General features: G+C 38.8%; 3 protein-coding genes across 3 annotated transcripts in view; 1 reads left to right on the top strand and 2 right to left on the bottom strand.

Moving 5' to 3' along the window:
* The window catches only part of LOC101135678 (olfactory receptor 1J2), a 142,581-nt gene that overhangs the window by 34,882 nt on the left and 86,501 nt on the right, over nt 1–21,198 (bottom strand). The gene's annotated exons all lie outside the window — the stretch shown is intronic.
* On the top strand, nt 1,803–2,819 carry OR1L8 (olfactory receptor family 1 subfamily L member 8). The gene is given in 4 exon segments (XM_019033251.4): nt 1,803–1,968; nt 1,971–2,441; nt 2,444–2,518; nt 2,521–2,819. Coding segments are annotated over 4 exon segments (921 nt in total). The 5' UTR covers nt 1,803–1,892.
* Nucleotides 16,112–17,214, bottom strand: OR1N2 (olfactory receptor family 1 subfamily N member 2). Its single transcript, XM_004048560.5, has one exon. It carries the CDS (start codon nt 17,154–17,156, stop codon nt 16,164–16,166), a length of 993 nt encoding a protein of 330 aa, XP_004048608.5. The 5' UTR covers nt 17,157–17,214; the 3' UTR covers nt 16,112–16,163.

The following is a 21,198-nucleotide window of genomic DNA, read 5'->3' as shown; positions in this document are numbered from 1 at the left end:
GCCCATTCACAATGTGTAAAAGAATATACTGCTCTAAAGAAGTTGTTTCACAGATGCTGGAGAGGATGTGGAGAAATAGGAACACTTTTACACTGTTGGTGGGACTGTAAACTAGTTCAACCATTGTGGAAGTCAGTGTGGCTATTCCTCAGGGATCTAGAACTAGAAATACCATTTGACCCAGCCATCCCATTACTGGGTGTATACCCAAAGGACTATAAATCATGCTGCTATAAAGACACATGCACACGTATGTTTATTGCGGCACTATTCACAATAGCAAAGACTTGGAACCAACCCAAATGTCCAACAATGATAGACTAGATTAAGAAAATGTGGCACATATACACCATGGAATACTATGCAGCCATAAAAAATGATCAGTTCATGTCCTTTGTAGGGACATGGATGAAATTGGAAATCATCATCCTCAGTAAACTATCGCAAGAACAAAAAACCAAACACCGCATATTCTCACTCATTGGTGGGAACTGAACAATGAGAACACATGGACACAGGAAGGGGAACATCACACTCTGGGGACTGTTGTGGGGTGGGGGCAGGGGGGAGGGATAGCTTTAGGAGATATACCTAATGCTAGATGACGAGTTAGTGGGTGCAGCACACCAGCATGGCACATGTATACATATGTAACTAACCTGCACATTGTGCACATGTACCCTAAAACTTAAATAATAATAAAATAAAATAAAGTTGTTTCAAACATCTTGGTGGTGCAAATATGTTCACTGTAGAGATTTTATGGTAGCCAAAAATGTATAAATAACCAATATCTAAAAATGCTTGAAAATCTCTATGTAATATGCCTATTCACAAGGTATGAATGAATATGCTTACTCAAAAACTTTTATTACAAAAAAATTGTGACAACATTTTGCTGATACAAAAATTCTCATTGCAGAGTTTTTTTATAGTAGCAAGAAATGGAGGCCACTTTGATATCCATTGGTAGGTAACTGGATCGGGATGAAAAATACATATACCAAAAAATTAACATGTTTCTCATATATATTTTTAACACGTAAAAGATAAATTAAAAACAGATTTAACACTTAACAGTGGGTGCTTATTCTGTACAAATGTGATTTAGGACAGAGAATTAAAGAAGGGAAAAATAATTTACAAAAAAAGGGAGACTTGTGTAAACTAATGATGATAGCATGTCATGAGCTAGGGAGGATGAACCTTTCATTCTGTGAGCAGAGCAGAAAAAAAATCACTCTATTGACTGCATTCAACATTCGTCTTAGATTTGCCCTGTTGGCTCTTTTGAAAAACCATTAGTTTTTTTTCAAGACAATGCAAAGATAAACTTCAGCATGACACAACTGAGTATGCTTTGATAGGGAAAGAGTGTCCTGAAACCTCCCCATCTAAAATACCCCCAGTCTGACTCCCCAGCAACCTCCATCTTCTAATACTGTTTTATTTTGTTCATAAAATGTATCCCTAACTGATGCTATACTACATATTTTGTAGTATAATGATCTACCTCCCCAACTAGAAGGTAAGCTCCACATAAGCAGAAATCTGTCTGCTCTATTGCTATGTCCCCAGCAGGTGAATAGTGCTTTTCACAGAATAGGAAATACTGAGTCTGAATTAGAGGAGTCCACTTCTGAAAGTTTCTAAAGGAAAACTCTCCCTCTGTCCCTCCAGATTTAAATATAATGCCCTTATGGAGCCTATAGAGTTGGGAAGGGAGGACCCCATCAAGGACCATGAGGTGAACAAGCCATCCCACAATTAGCACAGTAGCTAATTGTGACCAAACAGAAGAAACAAAGACTTGCTAGGTTCTCATGATTGGTGTTATGAAATCAGAGCATGTTAAATGACAAAACTTCTTGTTTATAACTGAGCCCAAGTCAATGGAAAGAATCAACCACACCAGCAGTGTCTCTGAGTTTATCCTCCTGGGACTCTCCTCCCGGCCTGAGGACCAAAGCCACTCTTTGTTCTCTTCCTCATCGTGTACCTGGTCACCATAACAGGGAACCTGCTCATCATCCTGGCCATTCACTTCAACCCCCATCTTCAGACCCCTATGTATTTCTTCTTGAGCTTTCTGTCTCTCACTGATATTTGCTTTATAACAAGCGTTGTCCCCAAGATGCTGATGAACTTCCTGTCAGAAAAGAAGACCATCTCCTATGCTGGGTGTCTGACACAGATGTATTTTCTCTATGCCTTGGGCAACAGTGACAGCTGCCTTCTGGCAGTCATGGCCTTTGACCGCTATGTGGCCGTCTGTGACCCTTTCCACTGTGTCACCACCATGAGCCACCACCACTGTGTCCTCCTGGTGGCCTTCTCCTGCTCATTTCCTCACCTCCACTCACTCCTGCACACACTTCTGCTGAATCGTCTCACCTTCTGTGACACCAATGTTATCCACCACTTTCTCTGTGACCTCAGCCCTGCGTGAAATTGTCCTGCTCTTCCATATTTGTCAATGAAATTGTGCAGATGACAGAAGCACCTATTGTTTTGGTGACTCCTTTCTCTGCATTGCTTTCTCTTATATACGAATCCTCACTACAGTTCTCAAGATTCCCTCTACTTCTGGGAAACGCAAAGCCTTCTCCACCTGTGGTTCTTACCTCACCGTGGTGACACTCTTTTATGGAAGCATCTTCTATGTCTATTTACAGCCCCCAGCCACCTACACTGTCAAGGACCACGTGGCAACAATTGTTTACACAGTTTTGTCATCCATGCTCAATCCTTTTATCTACAGCCTGAGAAACAAAGACCTGAAACAGGGCCTGAGGAAGCTTATGAGCAAGAGATCCTAGGAAGCACCCTCTTGAAAAACTCGTAAGTGGAATCTGCTCAACTTGGACCTGTTTTCTACTGGTTTCTGGTGAACAGTCAAAGCTGTTGGAAGCTAGCACTTCTGACCCATGTGAGACAAGGCTATTGTGGGCACTTACATCCATTGATGATGACCCAACAATTCGGCCTGTATCTCTTAAATCACAATCGTTTCCTGTCTGTGTCTCCTCTTTCTTGGAAAGATTTATTTTTTCCACTTTCTCATTTTCCAAAAACTGCTTTAATCTAATCCTTTCCCCATGAATATTTCCTAAACAAATTTCTCTCCTTTTATGAAGGCAGATCCTCCAAAATTCTTCACATTTCAATACATTGCTGAAAAATGTGTAATTTGTAGCCATTGAATGTTTTTGCAAAAAAATTGAAAAGAGAAAGAATGAAGGAAGAGGAGGGTATATATTTTAGCTAATTTTCTCTTCTTGAGGATTTTTATAATTTTTTATTTTTCTCCTTCTAAAAATGTTTTATTGTTTAAATCTTAAGCTTTTACTTTTTTATCTTTCTATCCTTCATTATACTGCTGTAGTTTTATTTACTTTTAATTTCCTCTTATATTTTATCATACAATTTAAAAATGCTAATGGTCAGAAAGAACAAAAACCACAAGGGATAACATGGAAATTATCCATTTCACACAGGGGAGGTTGAAACATTTCTTCTGGTTCACCTTCCCATAAACTATGTGTTTAAAATGTGTGATTTAATACTTCATCTAGAAACTGTCATTTCTAGGATTCTAGCCTATAGAAATATTATTATAAATTTGTATTGAGTAATATTATTGTAAATGTGTATTGAATATTGTGAGATATATGTATATATAATCTCCAAAGATGTTCAGGGAAATCCCAGTTTATAATAGGTAAAAATGGCAACAACCTAAAACCTTTTCAATAGGGAAATGGAGAAAGATGCTATGACTAATTCCATAAAGTGTAACTATATGCAGCATGTTCAAAGAATCAAATATATCTTTACTGCTTCCTTGAAAAGCCATAAAGTAAGAAAATTAAGATATGGAACAAATGTAAAAGTATGAATCCATTACATTAAAACATTATATGAATATGAATGTACATATGTGTGTAGCCACTGGAGTAAGAATGCAAGGGCAGGGGAAAACATGGAGGGAGAATATTTCCTCTTCTTTATACACAGTTGTAATGTCTGAATTTCTTCAAATAAACATTTATTGCCAATGGAATAGAAAACTATTAATAAACAAGATGACCTATGCAATGGTGAAAGACTTCATAAATTACCAGTTGAAGAAAAACTTTCTGAGTGCATGCATATCTAAAAACACGATTTTGGCACATTTACTTTAGTAGACAATTTGATAATTTGATAGGATACAGCATTCTAGGTCCAAAGCTTTTCTTTCAGATCTTTTAAAGATACATCTATATTATTCCAATGCCTTGGGTGTTTTCAGTGATAAATAAGAGGTCACCCTAATTTGTGTTCCTTTGTAATGATTTCCTTCTCATTGGGTCATACTCCATAGATCCCTGACACCAAACATGGCTATGCTGCCACTGCTTAGGCCTTGGAAGAGCAGATCCTGATTCCACCTACTTTACTCCAAGCCTGAGTTTAGGAGCCCAGTCATTGTTCTTGACTGTGTGTTTTCTCATAGGTGTCAACATGTAACAAAAAGGTAAAAAATGAAATACTAGGCAAACAGTTCTTAGAGTTGAAATCAAAAGCAAAGCGCGTGATCCATAAAAGGAAAAATTTTAAAGTTGAACTTCATAAAAATTAAACTACTAGAAGGTGAAGGTGGGGAGAAGGTAAGTTAAAAACTACCTGTCAGGTATTATGCTCACTACCTGGGTGACGGGATCCATACTTCTTCTATGACAGAAGCAGACTAATGTAATCAACATACCACCAAGTAATTGGCTAATCACCCTTGGGAATGGCGCCACTGGGGGGCTCAGCATTGGTCTCTGCTGCTGGCAGACTGGGCACTCAAAGGTGGCAGTGGCCAGGTCAGCCCTGGTTAGTGGGAGTACATGCTGCTGAACCCATACATAACCTCCATCCCTGCCCCCAAGGCCATTTTGTTCATGAGCCCATTGGGCGATGACAGTGGTGGCTGGGGAAAGAGACTCACTGGTATCCACAAAATGGGTCATCCTATCCACTTATTAAAACCTCCCCTTCTGAGGTCATGCTTTGGTGAGTATTTACATGGGACACAGATATCTTCATATCTTTGCCCATTCATAGAGGTCTATTCACATTGCTCTTCCCCAGGTATCTTTGTCATCAATTTTCCAATCATGTTGCTTCCAAATCCCTGATCACCCAGAATGTGTTTCCTCCAAAATCCAAATAGATGCACCAGGCATAGTGCCTCTCTCTTGGGTGTAAGAAGGGCCAGACACCTATCTTTCACCTTAAAAGGGCTATCTGGACAGGTCTCACACCATTGGACCCTATAAATTTCACGAGGAAGTATAAGTCCCTTGAATTTTAGCCAGATTTATTTGTACTTTTTGACACACAAATGTCCTACCAATGAGTTCAGACTCACTTACTAGGTCTAATTGGCACAATGTTATCAATATAATGGACCAGTGTGGCATCTTGTGGAAGGACAAGTGATCGAGAATTCTGTGAACTTGATTATGACATGGGGCTGCAGAATTGATATACTCCTGAGGTATGACAGTTAAGGTGTACTGCTGGCCCTGCCAGCTGAGAGCAAGCAGCTTCTGGTGGGCATTATAGACAGGGATGGAGAAAAAGTCATTTGCCAGATCAATAGCTACACACCAGGTACCAGGAAATGTTAATTTGCTCAAGCAGTGAAACCACATCTGGTACAGCAGCTGCAATTGGAGTCACTGCTTGGTGAAGCTTATGATAATCCACTGTCATTCTCCAGGATCCATCTATCTTCTGCACAGACCAAATAGGAAAGTTGAGCAGGGATGTGGTGGGGATCACCACCCCTGCATCTTTTAAGTCCTTGATGGTGGCACGAATCTCTGCAATTTCTCCAATGATACAACACTACTTTTCATTTACTATTTCCCTAGGTAGAGGCAGCTCTAATGGCTTCCATTTGGCCTTTCCCATCATAATACCCCCCCCACTCCACAAGTCAGGAAACAAATGTGGGGATTCTACCAGGTGCTAAGTATGCCTATTCTAATTATGCATATTAGAATTACAGAAATAACCACAGTTGCACTGGGGACATAACCACAGTTAGAATTGAGGAAATAACCACAAGATGGGTTTTGGGATCGAGTGGACACACCATAAGTTGGATCTGAGCTAAAAAATTTCATTAATCACATGACCCCCATAATTGCCTACTCTAACTGGAGGGCAACAGTGATGTTTCGTGTCTCCTGGAATCAACATCAGTTGAGAGCCAGTGTCCAGTAGTCCCCAAAAGATCAGATCATTTCCCTTTTCCCAATGCACAGTTACCTTGGGAAATGACAGGAGGCATCACACTACCTGACTTCAAAACATACTATAAAGCTATAGTAACTGAAACAGCATGGTCATAAATACAGACATATGGATAATGAAACAGAATAGACAACCCAAAAATAAATCATGTATCTATAGCCAACTGATTTTTGACAAAGGTGTCAACAATACACATTGGGAAAAGCACAGTTTCTTCAATATATGATGTTAGAAAATCTGAATATGTGTATGCAAAAGAATAACTAGATCTCTATCTCTTACCACATACAAAACTCAGCTCAAAAGAAATTAACAACTTGACTGTAAGACCTGAAACTATGAAAGTACTAGACAAAGCCAAAGGGGAAATGCTTTATGACATTGATCTGGCTAAAGATTAATTGGATAAGACCTTAAAAGCATAGACAACAAAAGCAAAAATAGACAAATGGATTTACATAAAACTAAATTGCATCTGCACAGCAGAGGAAACAGTCAACAGAGCAAAGAGACAACTTACAGGATGGGAGAAAATATTTGCAAACTATGCATCTGTCAAGAGGTTAATATGTGGAATATATAAGAAACTCAAATGTCTCAATAACAACAAAAAAATAAATGATTTTAAAAATGGAGAAAAGACCTAAATAGATATTTCTTAAAAGAAGACATCTATATGGTCAACAAGCATATGGAAAAATGCTCAATATCACTAATCATTAGGGAAATGCAAATCAAAATCACAATGAAATATACAATAAATTATTGTTAACTATACTATGATGTATCCATAAAATTTAAAAATAAAAACAAACTTTTTAAAACCACAATGAGATATCACCTCATCCCAGTTAGAATGGCTATTATCAAAGAGACAAAAAAAAAAAAAAATAACAAATGCTAGTGAGGATGTGGAGAAAGGGGAGCACTTATACACTGTTGGTGAGAATATAAATTAGTACATCCATTATGGTCAACAGTGTCAAGATTCCTGCAAAAATTAAAATATATCTACCATATGATCCAGTAGTCCCACTACTGGATCCAAAGGAAAAGAAATAAGTACATCAAAGAGTCATCTGCACCCTCAAGTTTATTACAGCACTATTTACAAGAGCCAAGATATGGAATCAACCAAAATGTCCATCAGTGGATACACGGATTTTTTTAAGTGCTATATGTGCACAATGGAACACCATGCAGCCATAAAACGAATAAAATCATTTTTATTCTTTTGTGGCAGCATGGATGAACCTAGTCGACATTAGGTTAAATAAAATAAGCTAGGCACAGAAGGACCAATACCCATGTTCTCACTTATTTGTGGGATTTTTAAAAAGTTGAATTCAGAAAACAACCAAAACAGCATGCGAACCCTGCAACGGCAACCAAGGTATCCAGGTGCTGTCACCAGGACTGACTAGGCAGTTGGTATGACACACGGAGAGGAAGGAAGTGCAGTGTGGTGTGGCAGCCCACCTGAGAGCCACACAGGGCAGGGGAGTCCCCACCCGCCAGCCAAGGGAGGCGGTGAGTGAGCGTGCTACCCAGCCTGGGAAACCATGCTTTTTCCACAGAACTGTGCAACCCACAGATCAGAAGATCCCACTCGAGAGCCCCTGCCACCAGGGCCTAGGGTCCCAACAACAGAGCTACGCAGATTCTCAATAGCCACTCAGCTAGAATCTGCTTAAGCCTGCTGACTTCCTGGGAGGAGTTGCAGCCATCACCACAGCTGCAACTGCCTGCTGCCTAAGCTGTCTGAGCTCCCTGCGGGAGGGGCAGCAGCCAACACTGGGACTGCTAGCTGCCTAACACACTAAGCTCCCATGGCGGGGGAAGGGCGGCAGCCATCTCTATAGCTCCAAGTCACTATTTTCCCCTGCTGAGCCAGGGATACTTGGTGGCAAGAAATATTCCCCACAGCCAAACACACCGGCTGTGGCAGACTACAGCCAGAGTGCCTCTTCAGGCAAGACCCTGACCCATCCCTCCTCACTGGGAGGGCCTCCCTGCAGGAACTCCAACAACTCCCGCCAGGGGCTCAAGGACAGAACTCTCATCTCCCTGGGCCTGAGCCCCTAGTGGAAGGGGTGGCCATAGTCTCCACGGACCAGCAGACTTAGTTTTTCCTCCTGCTAGTTCTGAGGAATCTGGGCAGCCCAGAAGAGTAAGTTTCCCTCCAGCACAGCATACCCCCTCCACCAAGGGACAGCTGAAGTGCTTCATTAAATGGATCCTGCTCCCAGTGCCACCAACTGGGTGAGACCCTGCAACAGGGGTTGTCAGACATTTTATACAGAAGCATTCCTGCTGGCATTAGGTCGGTGCCCCTCAAGGTCAGCGATCCCAATGGAAGGAGCAGGCACCCATCTTTACTGTTCTCCAGCTTCCCCCAGTGACATCTCCAGGTGCGGGAGCGAACCAGATGAATAAGGCCTGAAATGAAGCCCCAGCAAACCACAGCAGCCCTACAGAAGAGGGACCTGACCACTGAAAGAAAAACAAACAGAAAACAACAACAGCATCAACAAAAAACGTCCCCACAAAAACCTCATCCAAGGGTCAGCAGCCTCAAAGATGGAAACTAGACAAACTCATGAAGATGAGAAAGAATCAACGAAAAAACGCTGAAAATCCCAAAGGCCAGAGTGCCTTTTCTCCTCCAAACGATCACAACACCTCTCCAGCAAGGGTGCAGAACTGGATGGAGGATGAAATAGATGAACTGACAGAGGCAGGCTTCAGAAGGTGGGTAACAACAAACTCTGCTGAGCTAAAGGGGCATGTTCTAACCCAATGCAAAGAAGCTAAGGACCTTGATAAAGGCTTACAGGAGCTGCTAACTAGAACAATCAGGAACGTAAATGATGGAATGGAACATAAACGATGTGATGGAGCTGAAAAACACAGCACAAGAACTTCATGAAGCATACGCAAGTATCAATAGCTAAATCAATCAAACAGAAGAAAGAATATCAGAGTTTGAAGACCAGCATGCTGAAATAAGGCAGGCAGACAAGATTAAAGGAAAAAGAATGAAAAGGGATGAACAAAACCTCTGAGAAATATGGGACTATGTAAAAAGGCAGAACCTATGATTGATTGGAGTACCTGAAAGAGATGGGAAGAATGGAACCAAGATGGAAAACACACTTCAGGATATCATCTAGGAGAATTCCCCAACCTAGCAAGACAGACCAACATTCAAATTCAGGAAATACAGAGAACCCCACTAAGATACTCCATGAGAAGATCAACCCCAAGACACATAATCATCAAATTCTCCAAGGTCGAAATGAAGGAAAAAATGTTAAGGGCAGCCAGACAGAAAGGCTTGGTCACCTACAAAGGGAAACCCATCAGACTAAGAGAGGATCTCTCAGCAGAAACCCTACAAGCCAGAAGAGAGTGGGGGTCAATATTCAACATTCTTAAAGAGAAGAATTTTCAACCCAGAATTTCATATCCAGCCAAACTAAGCTTCATAAGTAAATGAGAAATAAAATCCTTTCCAGACAAACAAATGCTGAGGGATTTTGTCACCACCAGGCCTGCCTTGCAAGAGCTCCTGAAGGAAGCACTAAATATGGAAAGGAAACACCGGTACCAGCCACTGCAAAAACACCAAAATATAAAGACCAACGATACTATGAAGAAATTGCATCAATTAGTGTGCAAAATAGCCAGCTAGCATCATGATGACAGGATGAAATTCACACATAGCAATATTAACCTTAAATGTAAATGGGCTAAGTGCTGCGATTAAAAGACACAGACTGGCAAACTGGATAAAGAGTCAAGACCTATTGGTGTGCTATATTCAGGAGATCCATCTCACGTGCAAAGAAACAAATAGGCTCAAAATAAAAGGACAGGAGAAAATTTACCAAGCAAATGGAAAGCAAAAAAAAGAGGGGTTGTGATCCTAGTCTCTGACAAAACAGATTTTAAACCAACAAAAATAAAAAAAGACAAACAAGGGCATTATATAATGGTAAAGGGAACAATGCAACAGGAAGAGCTAACTATCTTAAATATATATGCACTCAATACAGGAGCACCCAGACTCATAAAGCAAGTTCTTAGACACCTACAAAGAGACTTAGACACCTGCACAATAATAGTGGGAGACTTTAACACCCCACTGTCAATATTAGACTGATCAATGAGACAGAAAATTAACAAGGATATTCAGGACTTGAACTCAGCTCTGGATCAAGTAGACCTAATAAACGTTGAAAGAACTCTCCACCCCAAATCAACAGAATATACATTCTTCTCAGTGCCACATGGCACTTATTCTAAAATTGACCACATCACTGGAAGCAAAAAACTCCCCAGCAAATGCAAAAGAACTGAAATAATAACAAACAGTCTCTCAGACCACAGTGAAATCAAATTAGAACTCAAGATTTAAAAACACTCAAAAACACACAACTACACGGAAACTGAACAACCTACTCCTGAATGACTACTGGGTAAATAATGAAATTAAGGCAGAAATCAAGAAGTTCTTTGAATTCAATTAAAACAAAGAGACAACATACCAGAATCTCTGGGACACAGCTAAAGCCGTGTTAAGAGGGAAATTTATAGCACTAAATGCCCACAAGAGAAAGCAGGAAAGATCTAAAATTGACACTCTAGATGACCAGTTGATAGTTGCAACAAACCACTATGGCACACATATACCTGTGTAACAAACCTGCACATTCTGCACATGTATCCTAGAACTTAAAGTAAAATAAAAAAATATATATTACATATAGAAAAAACAACAACAAAAAGTTGATTTCATAGAAGTAGAGAGTAAAATAGTGGTTACTAGAAGCTGAAGATTTAGGAGGAGTGGGGAACAGGGACAGGTTAGTCAACAGATCTATGTTATACTTAGACAGGATTAACAAGCTCTGGTGTTCTATTGTACAAAAGCATGAATATAGTTAACAATAATGTATTGTAATTTCAACATAGCCAGAAGAGAGGATTGTGAATGTTCTCACCTCAAAGAAATGACAGATGTTGAGATGACGGATATGCTAATTATCCTAGTTTGATTATTACACAATGTATACAGGTATCGAAATATCACCCTGTACCTTATAAATATGTATAATCATTGTGTCAATTAAGGATAAAATAAAACTTTTAAAAAGATATGAAACTTCCACATTATAAGGGAAAGAATGAAACAAAGAAGAGAAAATTGAAATAATTTTAAAAGCATGATATATAGGAACAAAGAAAAAGGAAATGGAATATCAAAATCAACTACAAATATATTAATAATTACATGAATCTTAAAGGACAAATTTGTATGAAAAAAGCCCAGGGATTCTTAGAGTGTATATATATATATATATATCCATCTATTATAAAGTTTTTGGTAATGGCAAACCTAATAATTTGGACCAAACTTCCCAATGGGAAAACTAATAAAACTCAGATGAAATATTTTAAATATGTTCTTGAAGGCATCACAAACATAAAATAATAAGAAATTACTTAGTAAAGTTCTAACTGCAGAAAGTATGAATTCAAATAGACAGGTTCAGCACTCAAAGCCACATTAGCCCAGAAAGCATTTGTCAAACCTTTAAACAAACAAACAAAAAAGGAACTGAGCTATGGTTTACAGAGAAGTAAATACCTTCAAACTATCCAAAAGGTGAGAGATAAAACACCAGTTGAATTTAACCTTCTTTTGCCAAAAAAAAAAAAAAAAAGCAAAGTCCAAAATAAATAATCTAAGCTTCCCCCCTAGGAAACTAAATCCAAAGTAAGCACAAGAAAAAAATAATAAAAATTAAAACAGAAATCAATGAAATTGAAAATAGGACATTATTAAAGAAAATCAACAAAACCAAAAGCTAGTTCTTTGAAAAGATCAATAAAATTGATACACCATTAATAAGTCTAACTAAGGAAAATAAAAGAAAGAAGACACAAGTTACTAATATCAGAAATGAATAAAAAAATCACTACAAATCCCATGAACATTGAAAGGATAATAAAGGAATACCATGAACAAATCTGTGCCCACAAACATGATAACTTAAATGAAATGGACCAATTCTTGGAAAGCCACAATCCACTAAAACCCATACAAGAAGAAATGAACATTAACAGGCCTATTTCTATTAAAGAAATTAACTCAATAGTTAATAACCTTCCCAAACAGAAAGTACCAGGCCTAGATGGGATCACTGGTGAATTCTATCAAACATTTAAGGAAGAATGTATGCCAATTCTCTGCAATCTCTTCTAGAAGATGGAAATAGAGTAAGAAAGAACTTTTAGCTCATTCTATGAGGCCAGCAATACTCTAATACCAAAAGTAGATAAGGTAATTACAAGAAAAGAAAACTACATACCAATATCTCTCATGAATATGGATGAAAAAATCCTTAATAAAGTACTTAGCAAATAGAATCCAAGAATGTACAAAAAGAATTATACACCATATCCAAGTGGGATTTATCTCAGGAATGCAGGGCTACTCTAACACTTGCAAATCAATTAATTTAGTTGATCACATCAATAGACTAAAGAACAACTACATAATAATATAAATAGATGCAGAAAAAGCACTTCACAAAAATCCAACACTCATTTATGATTAAAAACTCTGAGAAAACTAGGAATAGAGAGATAAAGGATATCTATTTTAAAAACTACAGTTAACATCATACTTAATGATGAGAAACTAAAAGCTCTGCACTAAGATCAGGAACAAGGCAAAAAAATGTCCCCCCTCATTACTGCTTTTGAACATCATACTGAAAGTCCTAGTAATGCATAAGACAAGAAAATGAAAAGTATACAGATTCAGAAGGAATAAATAAAACTGTCTTTATTTTCAGATGACATGATTTTTACAGAAAATCCAAAATATCCAAAAATCTCTCCTGGAACTAAAGGAATTATAGCAAGGTTTCGGGATACAGGGTTAATATACAAAAGCCAGTTGCTCTCTTACATAGCAGCAATGAACAAATGGAATTTGAAATTAAAAACACAATACCATTTACACTAGCAGCCCCCAATTTGTTAGATATAAATCTATATACAAGATTAATATGAGAAAAACTGCAGAACTCTGATAGGAGAAATCAAATAAGAACTAAATAAATAAAGAGATATTCCATGTTCATGTATAGGAAAACTCAATGTTATCATGGTGTCATTCTTCCCAACTTGATTAATAGATTCAACATAGCCTCAATCAAAACCCCAGCAAGTTATTTTGTGGATATCAACAAAATGCAGAGAGGCAAAAGACTCAGAATAGCTAACACATTATGGAAGAACAAGTTTGGAGGACTGACACTACTTACTTTTTTTTTCTTTTAACTTTAAGTTCTGGGATACATGTGCAGAATGTGTAGGTTTGTTACATAGGTATACATGTGCCATGGTGGTTTGCTGCATCTTTCAACCTGTCATCTAGGTTTTAAGCCCCGCATGCATTAGTTATTTGTCCTAATGCTCTCCCTCCCCTTGCCCCCTACCCCCCAACAGGCCCTGGCAGACACTACTTACTGTAAGCCTGCAGTAATTAAGATAGTGTGGCATTGACAAAAGAACAGAAAAATAGATCAATATAACAGAATAAAGAGCCCAGAAATAGACACACATAAGTAGAGTCAACTGATTTTTGACAAAGGATTAAAGACAATGCAATGGAGAAAACATAGTCTCTTCAACAAATAGTGCTGAAACAACTAGACATCCACATGAAAAAAAAAGAATCTAGACACAGACATTACACCTTTCCCTGAATATTGCATACAATGAAATATTAGTCTCAGAAAGAAATGAACTATCAAGCTATGAAAAGACATGGAGAAATCTTAAACATATTCTAAGTGAAAGAAGCCAATCTGAAAAGGCAATATACTGTATGATTCCAACTACATAACATTCTGGGAAAATTACTGGAGACAGTAAAAAGATCAGTGGTTACCACAGGGTTATGGGGAGAGGGGAATAACTAGATGAAGCACAGAGGATTTTTAGGGCAGTGAAACTATTCTATATGATACTGTAATGATGAATACATGCTATTAAGCATTTGTCAAAACCCACAGAATGCACAACACCAAGAATGAACTCCAATGTAAACTATGGACTTTGGGTGATGATGTGTCAGTGGAGGCTAATGGATTGTAATAAATGTACCACTCTGGTGAGGATTAGTTCGGGAGATTGTGCATGTGTTGGGGCATAAGGTATATGGGAACTTTCTGCTCAATTTTTCTATAAACCAAAAACAGCTCTAAAAGAGTAAAGTCTATATATTTAAAAAAGATTGCAATGTTCATGCCTGCCTGAGTTTCCAGCCTGCCCTACAAATTTCAAACTTGCTACCCTCTACAATTGCATGAGCCAATTCCTTGAGATATATATGTATCTTTATATATAAATAGACTGTAAATGGCATGGTGTAGCTGGGTGACTGGAGGGCAAAGGTGGGGATCTTAGAGGTCAGAAATTAGTTCCCAAAAAGGAGAGATATTATTCACAAACACAAAACTTGCCTTTCCCAACCTTTGCCTTGGCACTAGAAATTGCAGCAGCAGATTGCTGTGGTCAGGGCCAAGTCACCTAATTCAAGGCTAAGATGGGCTTGTCTGGTTTCCCTAGTTGTCTCATTATTCCTCTCTTCTATCCAAACAGAAGGGACAGAAGGAGAGAGGCAGAATGACCAAAGAGCAATGCATGCTGGTGCCTGATCTTCCTTAAAGGAAGATCCTTAAGCAATATTTATTGTACAACACCAAAAGGGCATACCTTCCTTTATTAAAAAATTTGGCCCAGGATGAACTTGATCTCAGAGATCTGTTTCAGTGCTTCTTTTTCTCTGTGAGTTATCACTGAAACATTTTTTTGTGCCAACCCTCAAATTTCATTTCCTTTTTTGAAAAATATCTACATGTTTCAAAACATGTAGCTATAAAGAAGAAATTGATAACCTAGAATTTCATCGCAAAAAGAAAACCATTGTTAAGTTTTGTGACTTCTCATAATATCAGTTTCCACCAGATTGCTTTGCATCAAATTATTGCCCTAAAAATTTCCAGCATGCTTGATTTATCATTTTTGATTCTAGAATATTTTTATGAAAGAATTCAGAGAACGGATGGTGTAGTTAGTACAAATCTGGCACTAGTAGGTGTACAACAAATATTGATTACTTTTAATCTATTTACTACAATAGAAGAGTGCTTTTAAGTTAAAGAAATGAAATAGTAAGGAATACCATAACATATATTAATTCTTTTTCTCCTACTGTTATCATTCAATATTAACCTTAGATGTGCACTCACACCTTCCTTGTCATGATCCTCACAAAGTGGCAAAATAGAAAGGGAGTCGATACTGGCATAAATTGACTTGTTAAGTTATTTAGCATCCTAATTCACAGTTTTCACAATTCTACCTAAAGTAACTGATGTAAGGAATAATGAGGAACATTGTGGATAGTCAATAAATGTTTCTATTCTCCTTCCTTCAGCTCATCCCATGCCTGCCTTGCTGGGGTAGAACTGCTCGGCTCCAGAGCCTCATAACAAATGCCTTGTTCACTATGGCTAATATGCTGGTTTTAGAGATGTGAGGAGGAATAGTAGTTTTGCTGTTAGTAATGGTTGCCTCACTGGGGTCAGGAAAGAGGCTGAGACAGAACATCTCATTCCACAGCCTAATAAAAGAATGAAACACTCTTTTTTTTTTTTTTAACATCCCTAACTCAGAGTCAACGGATAACCTTCCCCTAATATCAACATGACAGTAGTAGAATTACTGAAGTGATGGAAGACAGGGAGGGGTTGATCAAGATTAGACATCACCGTCTAGATGTCTAATCATAAAAAGAATGTTTTTCCACTGCCAAAAAGTTTACCCAAAGCCTCCTTCATGTCTCTGTTCCTCAAGCTATAAATGAATGGGTTTAGCATGGGAATAATCACCATATAGAGAACAGCAGCCCTACTTTCCATCTCTGTAGAGTAAGTTGATGGAGGAAGTAAATACACACCCATAAGAGACCCATAGAATAGCAGAACCACCGTGAGATGAGAACCACAGGTAGAGAAGGCCTTCCATCTCCCTCCAGGAGATGAGATGCCAAACACAGACCAGAAAATGCGGACATAGGAGAAGACGATCAGCAGGAGGGGAACAGTGAGGAACAGCAAGCCCATGGTGATGATCATCAGCTCGTTTACATGGGTATCTGGGCAGGCAAGCTTCAGGAGAGTACTGGGATCACAGTAGAAATGGGGGATGGCTTTCTGGGCACAGAAAGCCACGCGGGTCAGCAACAGTGTGTGCATCAGGGCAGGACAGTTGGTTAGCACCCAGCACACACCCAGCATTAGTGCACAGAGCTGGGGACTCATAGATGTGCTGTAATGGAGTGGTTGGCAGATGGCCACATAGCAGTCATATGCCATCACAGCCAGCAGGCAGTTGTCAAGGCCACCAAACATAAGGAGGAAATATAGCTGTGCAAGACACCCAGAATAGGAGATGATCTGACTCTGGGTATGAATGTTGGCCAGCATTTTGGGGATCGAGGCAGAAGTGAAACAGGCATCAGTTAATGACAGGTTGGCCAGAAAGAAGTACACGGGAGTATGGAGGTGTGGGTCAGAGCTGATGGCCAGGATAATGAGCAGGTTCCCCACCATGGTGACCAGGTACATGCCAAGGAAGATGCCAAACAGAAGAGGCTGCTCCTCTGGCCGCTCAGAGTGTCCTAGAAGGAGGAAGTCTGAAACAGTGGTTTGGTTCACTCTGCCTGGTTTTCCCATCCCTTGTAGTTCGTGTGATCTGCGCAGATAAAAACCTTCCATGTGTCAGTATTTATTTATTAGATCAATTTATAGATATGCATCTGTGTGGCCAGAACTGTGCTGGGAGAAAAAAAGAAAAGAAAAATAAATGGTCTTTGCCAATAAGAATCTCTGAATCTCATTGGGAATACAAGGAAATACCCAAGAGACATTTAGAGAACAGTTAAGATAATATCCATTCAAATCTCAATTGTGCTTTGTATGCTATAGCAGAATCCAAAGAAAAGAGATTTGTTTGACCAGAGAAATTGGCATGGGCTATTTAGAGGAAGTGAGAATTGAGAATAGCTTGATGGCAAGATTAGAAAAGCCATTTGTTATTGTCAATTGGAAAGAAGATGCATGATCTCCATCAAACTCCTACCCCTCCTCCAACACACACACACACACACACACACACACACACACACACACACACTCTCACACTCTCAAGCCCTCTTTGTGGGGGCTGAAATTGACGTTTAAGACAAGATAGCTTCCTCCCCACTTGCCTTTCAGTGCCGAGAATTTGACCTCACCCATTCAAACCAGTCCTGTACTCTTTCCTAACTAGCGGCAAAGGATATGTGAGTTGAGGGCAGTAGGTGTCTGGTGTCGTACTCCCCCATCCACTGTTAGGATGTTCCCTCCCACACACATGCACACAAATAGGACAGGGAGCCACTCTCTCCCTTCCATCACTTCCTCTCCTTTATCCCTGTCCTCTTCCCTTTTTTGCTGCTATGCATCTCTATCTGCTCTTGGAACTGATATTTTAGTTCACCTGTGCCTTCACCCCTACATTTGTACTACATTTATCTAATATTTACTTTTAACCAGAGGGAGGGAAGGTGAAAGGTATCGCCCTGACTTTTTGGTTTGAAAATAACCAGTCTGTTTTTTTGCTGCCCTAGCGAGCTGGTAGGAGAAACCATTTCATATTGATCTTGCAGAAGTTTGGCCTTAGAAGTTTTGTAACTATTTTAGTCCTCCATTTGTTCTTTGGTTCATAGAGAAGCTTCTGACCTTAGGCAGAGACTCAGCACTTTCCCAGGAAACTTTTGCCTGGTCACCTGGTCATCGGACTGGGAAGGAAGGTGTATATGTGTGTGTGTGTGTGTGTGTGTGTGAGAGAGAGAGTGTGTGTATGTGTGTGTGTGTGTATGTGTCCTACCCTTTCCAAATCCTCACCTGTCAGATTATGGATCAGTTTTAGGCATCTTCAAATTCTCCAATTCTCTTCCTTGGATGGATAATTCATAATAAAAAACTCTGAGACCTTTCTGACTCAGAGGCAATAAAGTCGGGGTCTATTGAGTCTAGAGTTTATTAGAAATACCTGAAGTGTATGGCTCGATTTCAGCTTCCCCAGGCATAAGAAGACAGGGATATCTCTTAAGGTTATAAAGGCTCCTAGAACACCATCTCCCAATGTGCTCGTTAAGGTCGACCTCAGTGTCATTGTGCAGCCTGTTCTCCAGCCAACTCTGGCTGGATCCTAGGGGAGCTGAGGACCTCTCTTTCCCAGGGGTTAAGATCTCAAATGTGGGTCTCGGGAATGTGATTCTGAGGCCTCTTGCTGGCAATGCAGTGTACTTCAGCCTGACTAGCAGGTCACCTGGGAACTCCTGCCTATATGCGTTAGGCAAGTCAGCACTTGTCCCATGTCCTAGGTAAAACTGCATTGAAGAAGAAATCAGGAGTATAAACTAAAACACAACTATTTCTGCTGGCGATTTCCTTAAAGAGAATAATCCTAATGGAAACAATACCCTCAAAAACTCCAAAACTCAATTAATGAGGCAACCTAAATAAAGCACACCAGCCATAGTGCCTCATACAAAGCAGCTGCTCAAAAAAAGCTACTCATATCTACTGTATTTTAATTAATTCTATTAAGTGGAGAGGGTGGAATCCCCACCTAGGTCTGTAATGACTCTGGAGTACATGCTATTATCCACTATGCTTTGTTCTAGTATCATTGTTGGTTTCAATCATAAGCAATTTCATAGGTCTAAAATAATCAAAATTTTTGTAGCTATTGTAAATGGGATTGAGGTCTTGATTTGGTTCTCAGCTTGATTGTTATTAGTGTGTAGAAATGCTACTGATTTTTGTACATTAATTTTGCATCATGAAACTTTACTCAATTCATTTATCAAATCTAGGAGTCTTTTGGAGGAATCTTTAAGGTATTCTAGGTATTAGATCATATCATCAGCAAACAAAGATACTTTGACTTCCTTTTTCCAGTTTGGATGTCTTTTTTTTTTCCCCCTGATTGTTCTGGTTAAGGACTTCCAGTTAAGACTTCCAGTATCATGTTGAATAGGAGTGATGAAAGTGGTCATCTTTGTCTTTCTCTAGTTCTTAGGGGGAATGCGGTCAGCTTCCCCCCATTCAGTATTATGCTGGCTATGGGTTTGTCACATATGGCTTTTATTATATTTAGGTATATTCCTTCTAGGCCTAGTTTGTTGAGCATTTTTATCATGAAGGGATATGGAATTTTATCATGAAGGGATATGGAATTTTATCAGTTGCTTTTTCTATATCTACTGAGATGATTATAAGGTTTTTATTTTAAATTCTGTTTATATGGTGAATCACATTTATTGATTTGTATATATTTCACTATCCTTGTATTCCTCAAAAAAAAAACCCACTTGATCATGGTGTATTATCTTTTTGATGTGCTGTTGGATTCAGTTTGCTAGTATTTTATGGAGAATTTTTGCATCTATTGTCACCACAAATATTGGTCTGTAGTTTTCTTTTTTTGTGTGTCCTTGTCTAGCTTTGATATCCAGGTGATACTTGCTTTGTAGAATGAATTAGGGAGGATTCTTTCCTCATTGATTTTTTGGAAGAGTTTCAGGAAGACTGGTACCAGTTCTTCTTTGTATGTTTGGTGAAATTCAGCTGTGAATTAAACTGATCCTGGGCTTTTTGTTGTTGTTGTTGGGAGATTGTATGATTCAATCTCACTACTCAGTATTGGTTTATTTAGCATTTCTACTTGTTCCTGGCACAATCTTGGGAGATTTTATATTTCAAGAATTTATCCATTTCCTCAAGGTTTTCTCATTTGTGAATTCATAGTTGTTTATAGTAGTCTCTGATGATACCTAGGATTATATGTAACCAAGGAGGTAAAAAACGTCTACAAGAAAAACTACAAAACACTGAAGAAAGAAATTTTAGATGACACGAATAAATGGAAAAACATCCCATGATCATGGATTGGAAGAATCAATATTGTTAAAATTACCATGCTGCCCAAAGCAATCTATAGATTCAATGCAATTCCTATCAAAATACCAACACCATTTTTCAAAGAATTAGAAAAAAATCCTAAAATTCATATGGAACCAAAAAAGATCACAAATAGCCAAAGAAATCCTAAGCAAAAAGAACAAAGCTAAAGGCATTACATCACCAACTTCAAATTATACTAAAAAGTTATAGTAACCAAAACAACATGGTACTAGTATAAAAACAGACACATAGATCAATGGAAAGAATAGAGAACCTGGAAATAAAGCCACATACTTACAGCCAACTGATATTTGACAAAGTTAACAAAAACATACAGTGGGGAAAAGACACCCTATTCAACAAACAGTTCTAGGAAAATTGGATTGCTATATGCGGAAGAATGAAACTGGACCCATATTTCTCACCGTATACAAAAATTAACTCAAGATGGATTAAAGACTTAACTGTAAGACCTGAAACTATACAAATCCTAGAAGAAAACTGAGGAAAAACTCCCCTAGACATTTGTGTGAGTCCATCTGCATTGCTACAAAGGAAAATCTGAGGGTGGGTAATTTATAAGGAAAAGAGGTTTATTTGGCCCATGGTTCTGCAGGCTGTACACAAAGGATAGTGCCAGCATCTGCTTCCAGTGAGGCCTCAAGAAGCTTCCAATCATGGTGGAAGGTGAAGGGGAGCCAGCATATCATATGGCAAGAGAGGTAACAAGAGGGATGCCATGCTGTCTTAAACAACCAGCTTTCACATGGACTCATTACTGTGGGGAGAGCACTAAGCCATTCAT

The sequence above is a fragment of the Gorilla gorilla genome, chromosome 13 (genome assembly GCF_029281585.2).
Source record: "Gorilla gorilla gorilla isolate KB3781 chromosome 13, NHGRI_mGorGor1-v2.1_pri, whole genome shotgun sequence".
Taxonomy (NCBI): Eukaryota; Metazoa; Chordata; class Mammalia; order Primates; family Hominidae; genus Gorilla; species Gorilla gorilla.
The sequence above is the reverse complement of the archived record's forward strand: the minus strand, read 5'-3'. Positions and strand labels throughout refer to the sequence as shown.

Excerpts from the sequence above, each read along its gene's own strand:
- OR1N2 (XM_004048560.5), bottom strand. The coding sequence starts at position 17,156 with ATGGAAGGTTTTTATCTGCGCAGATCACACGAACTACAAGGGATGGGA.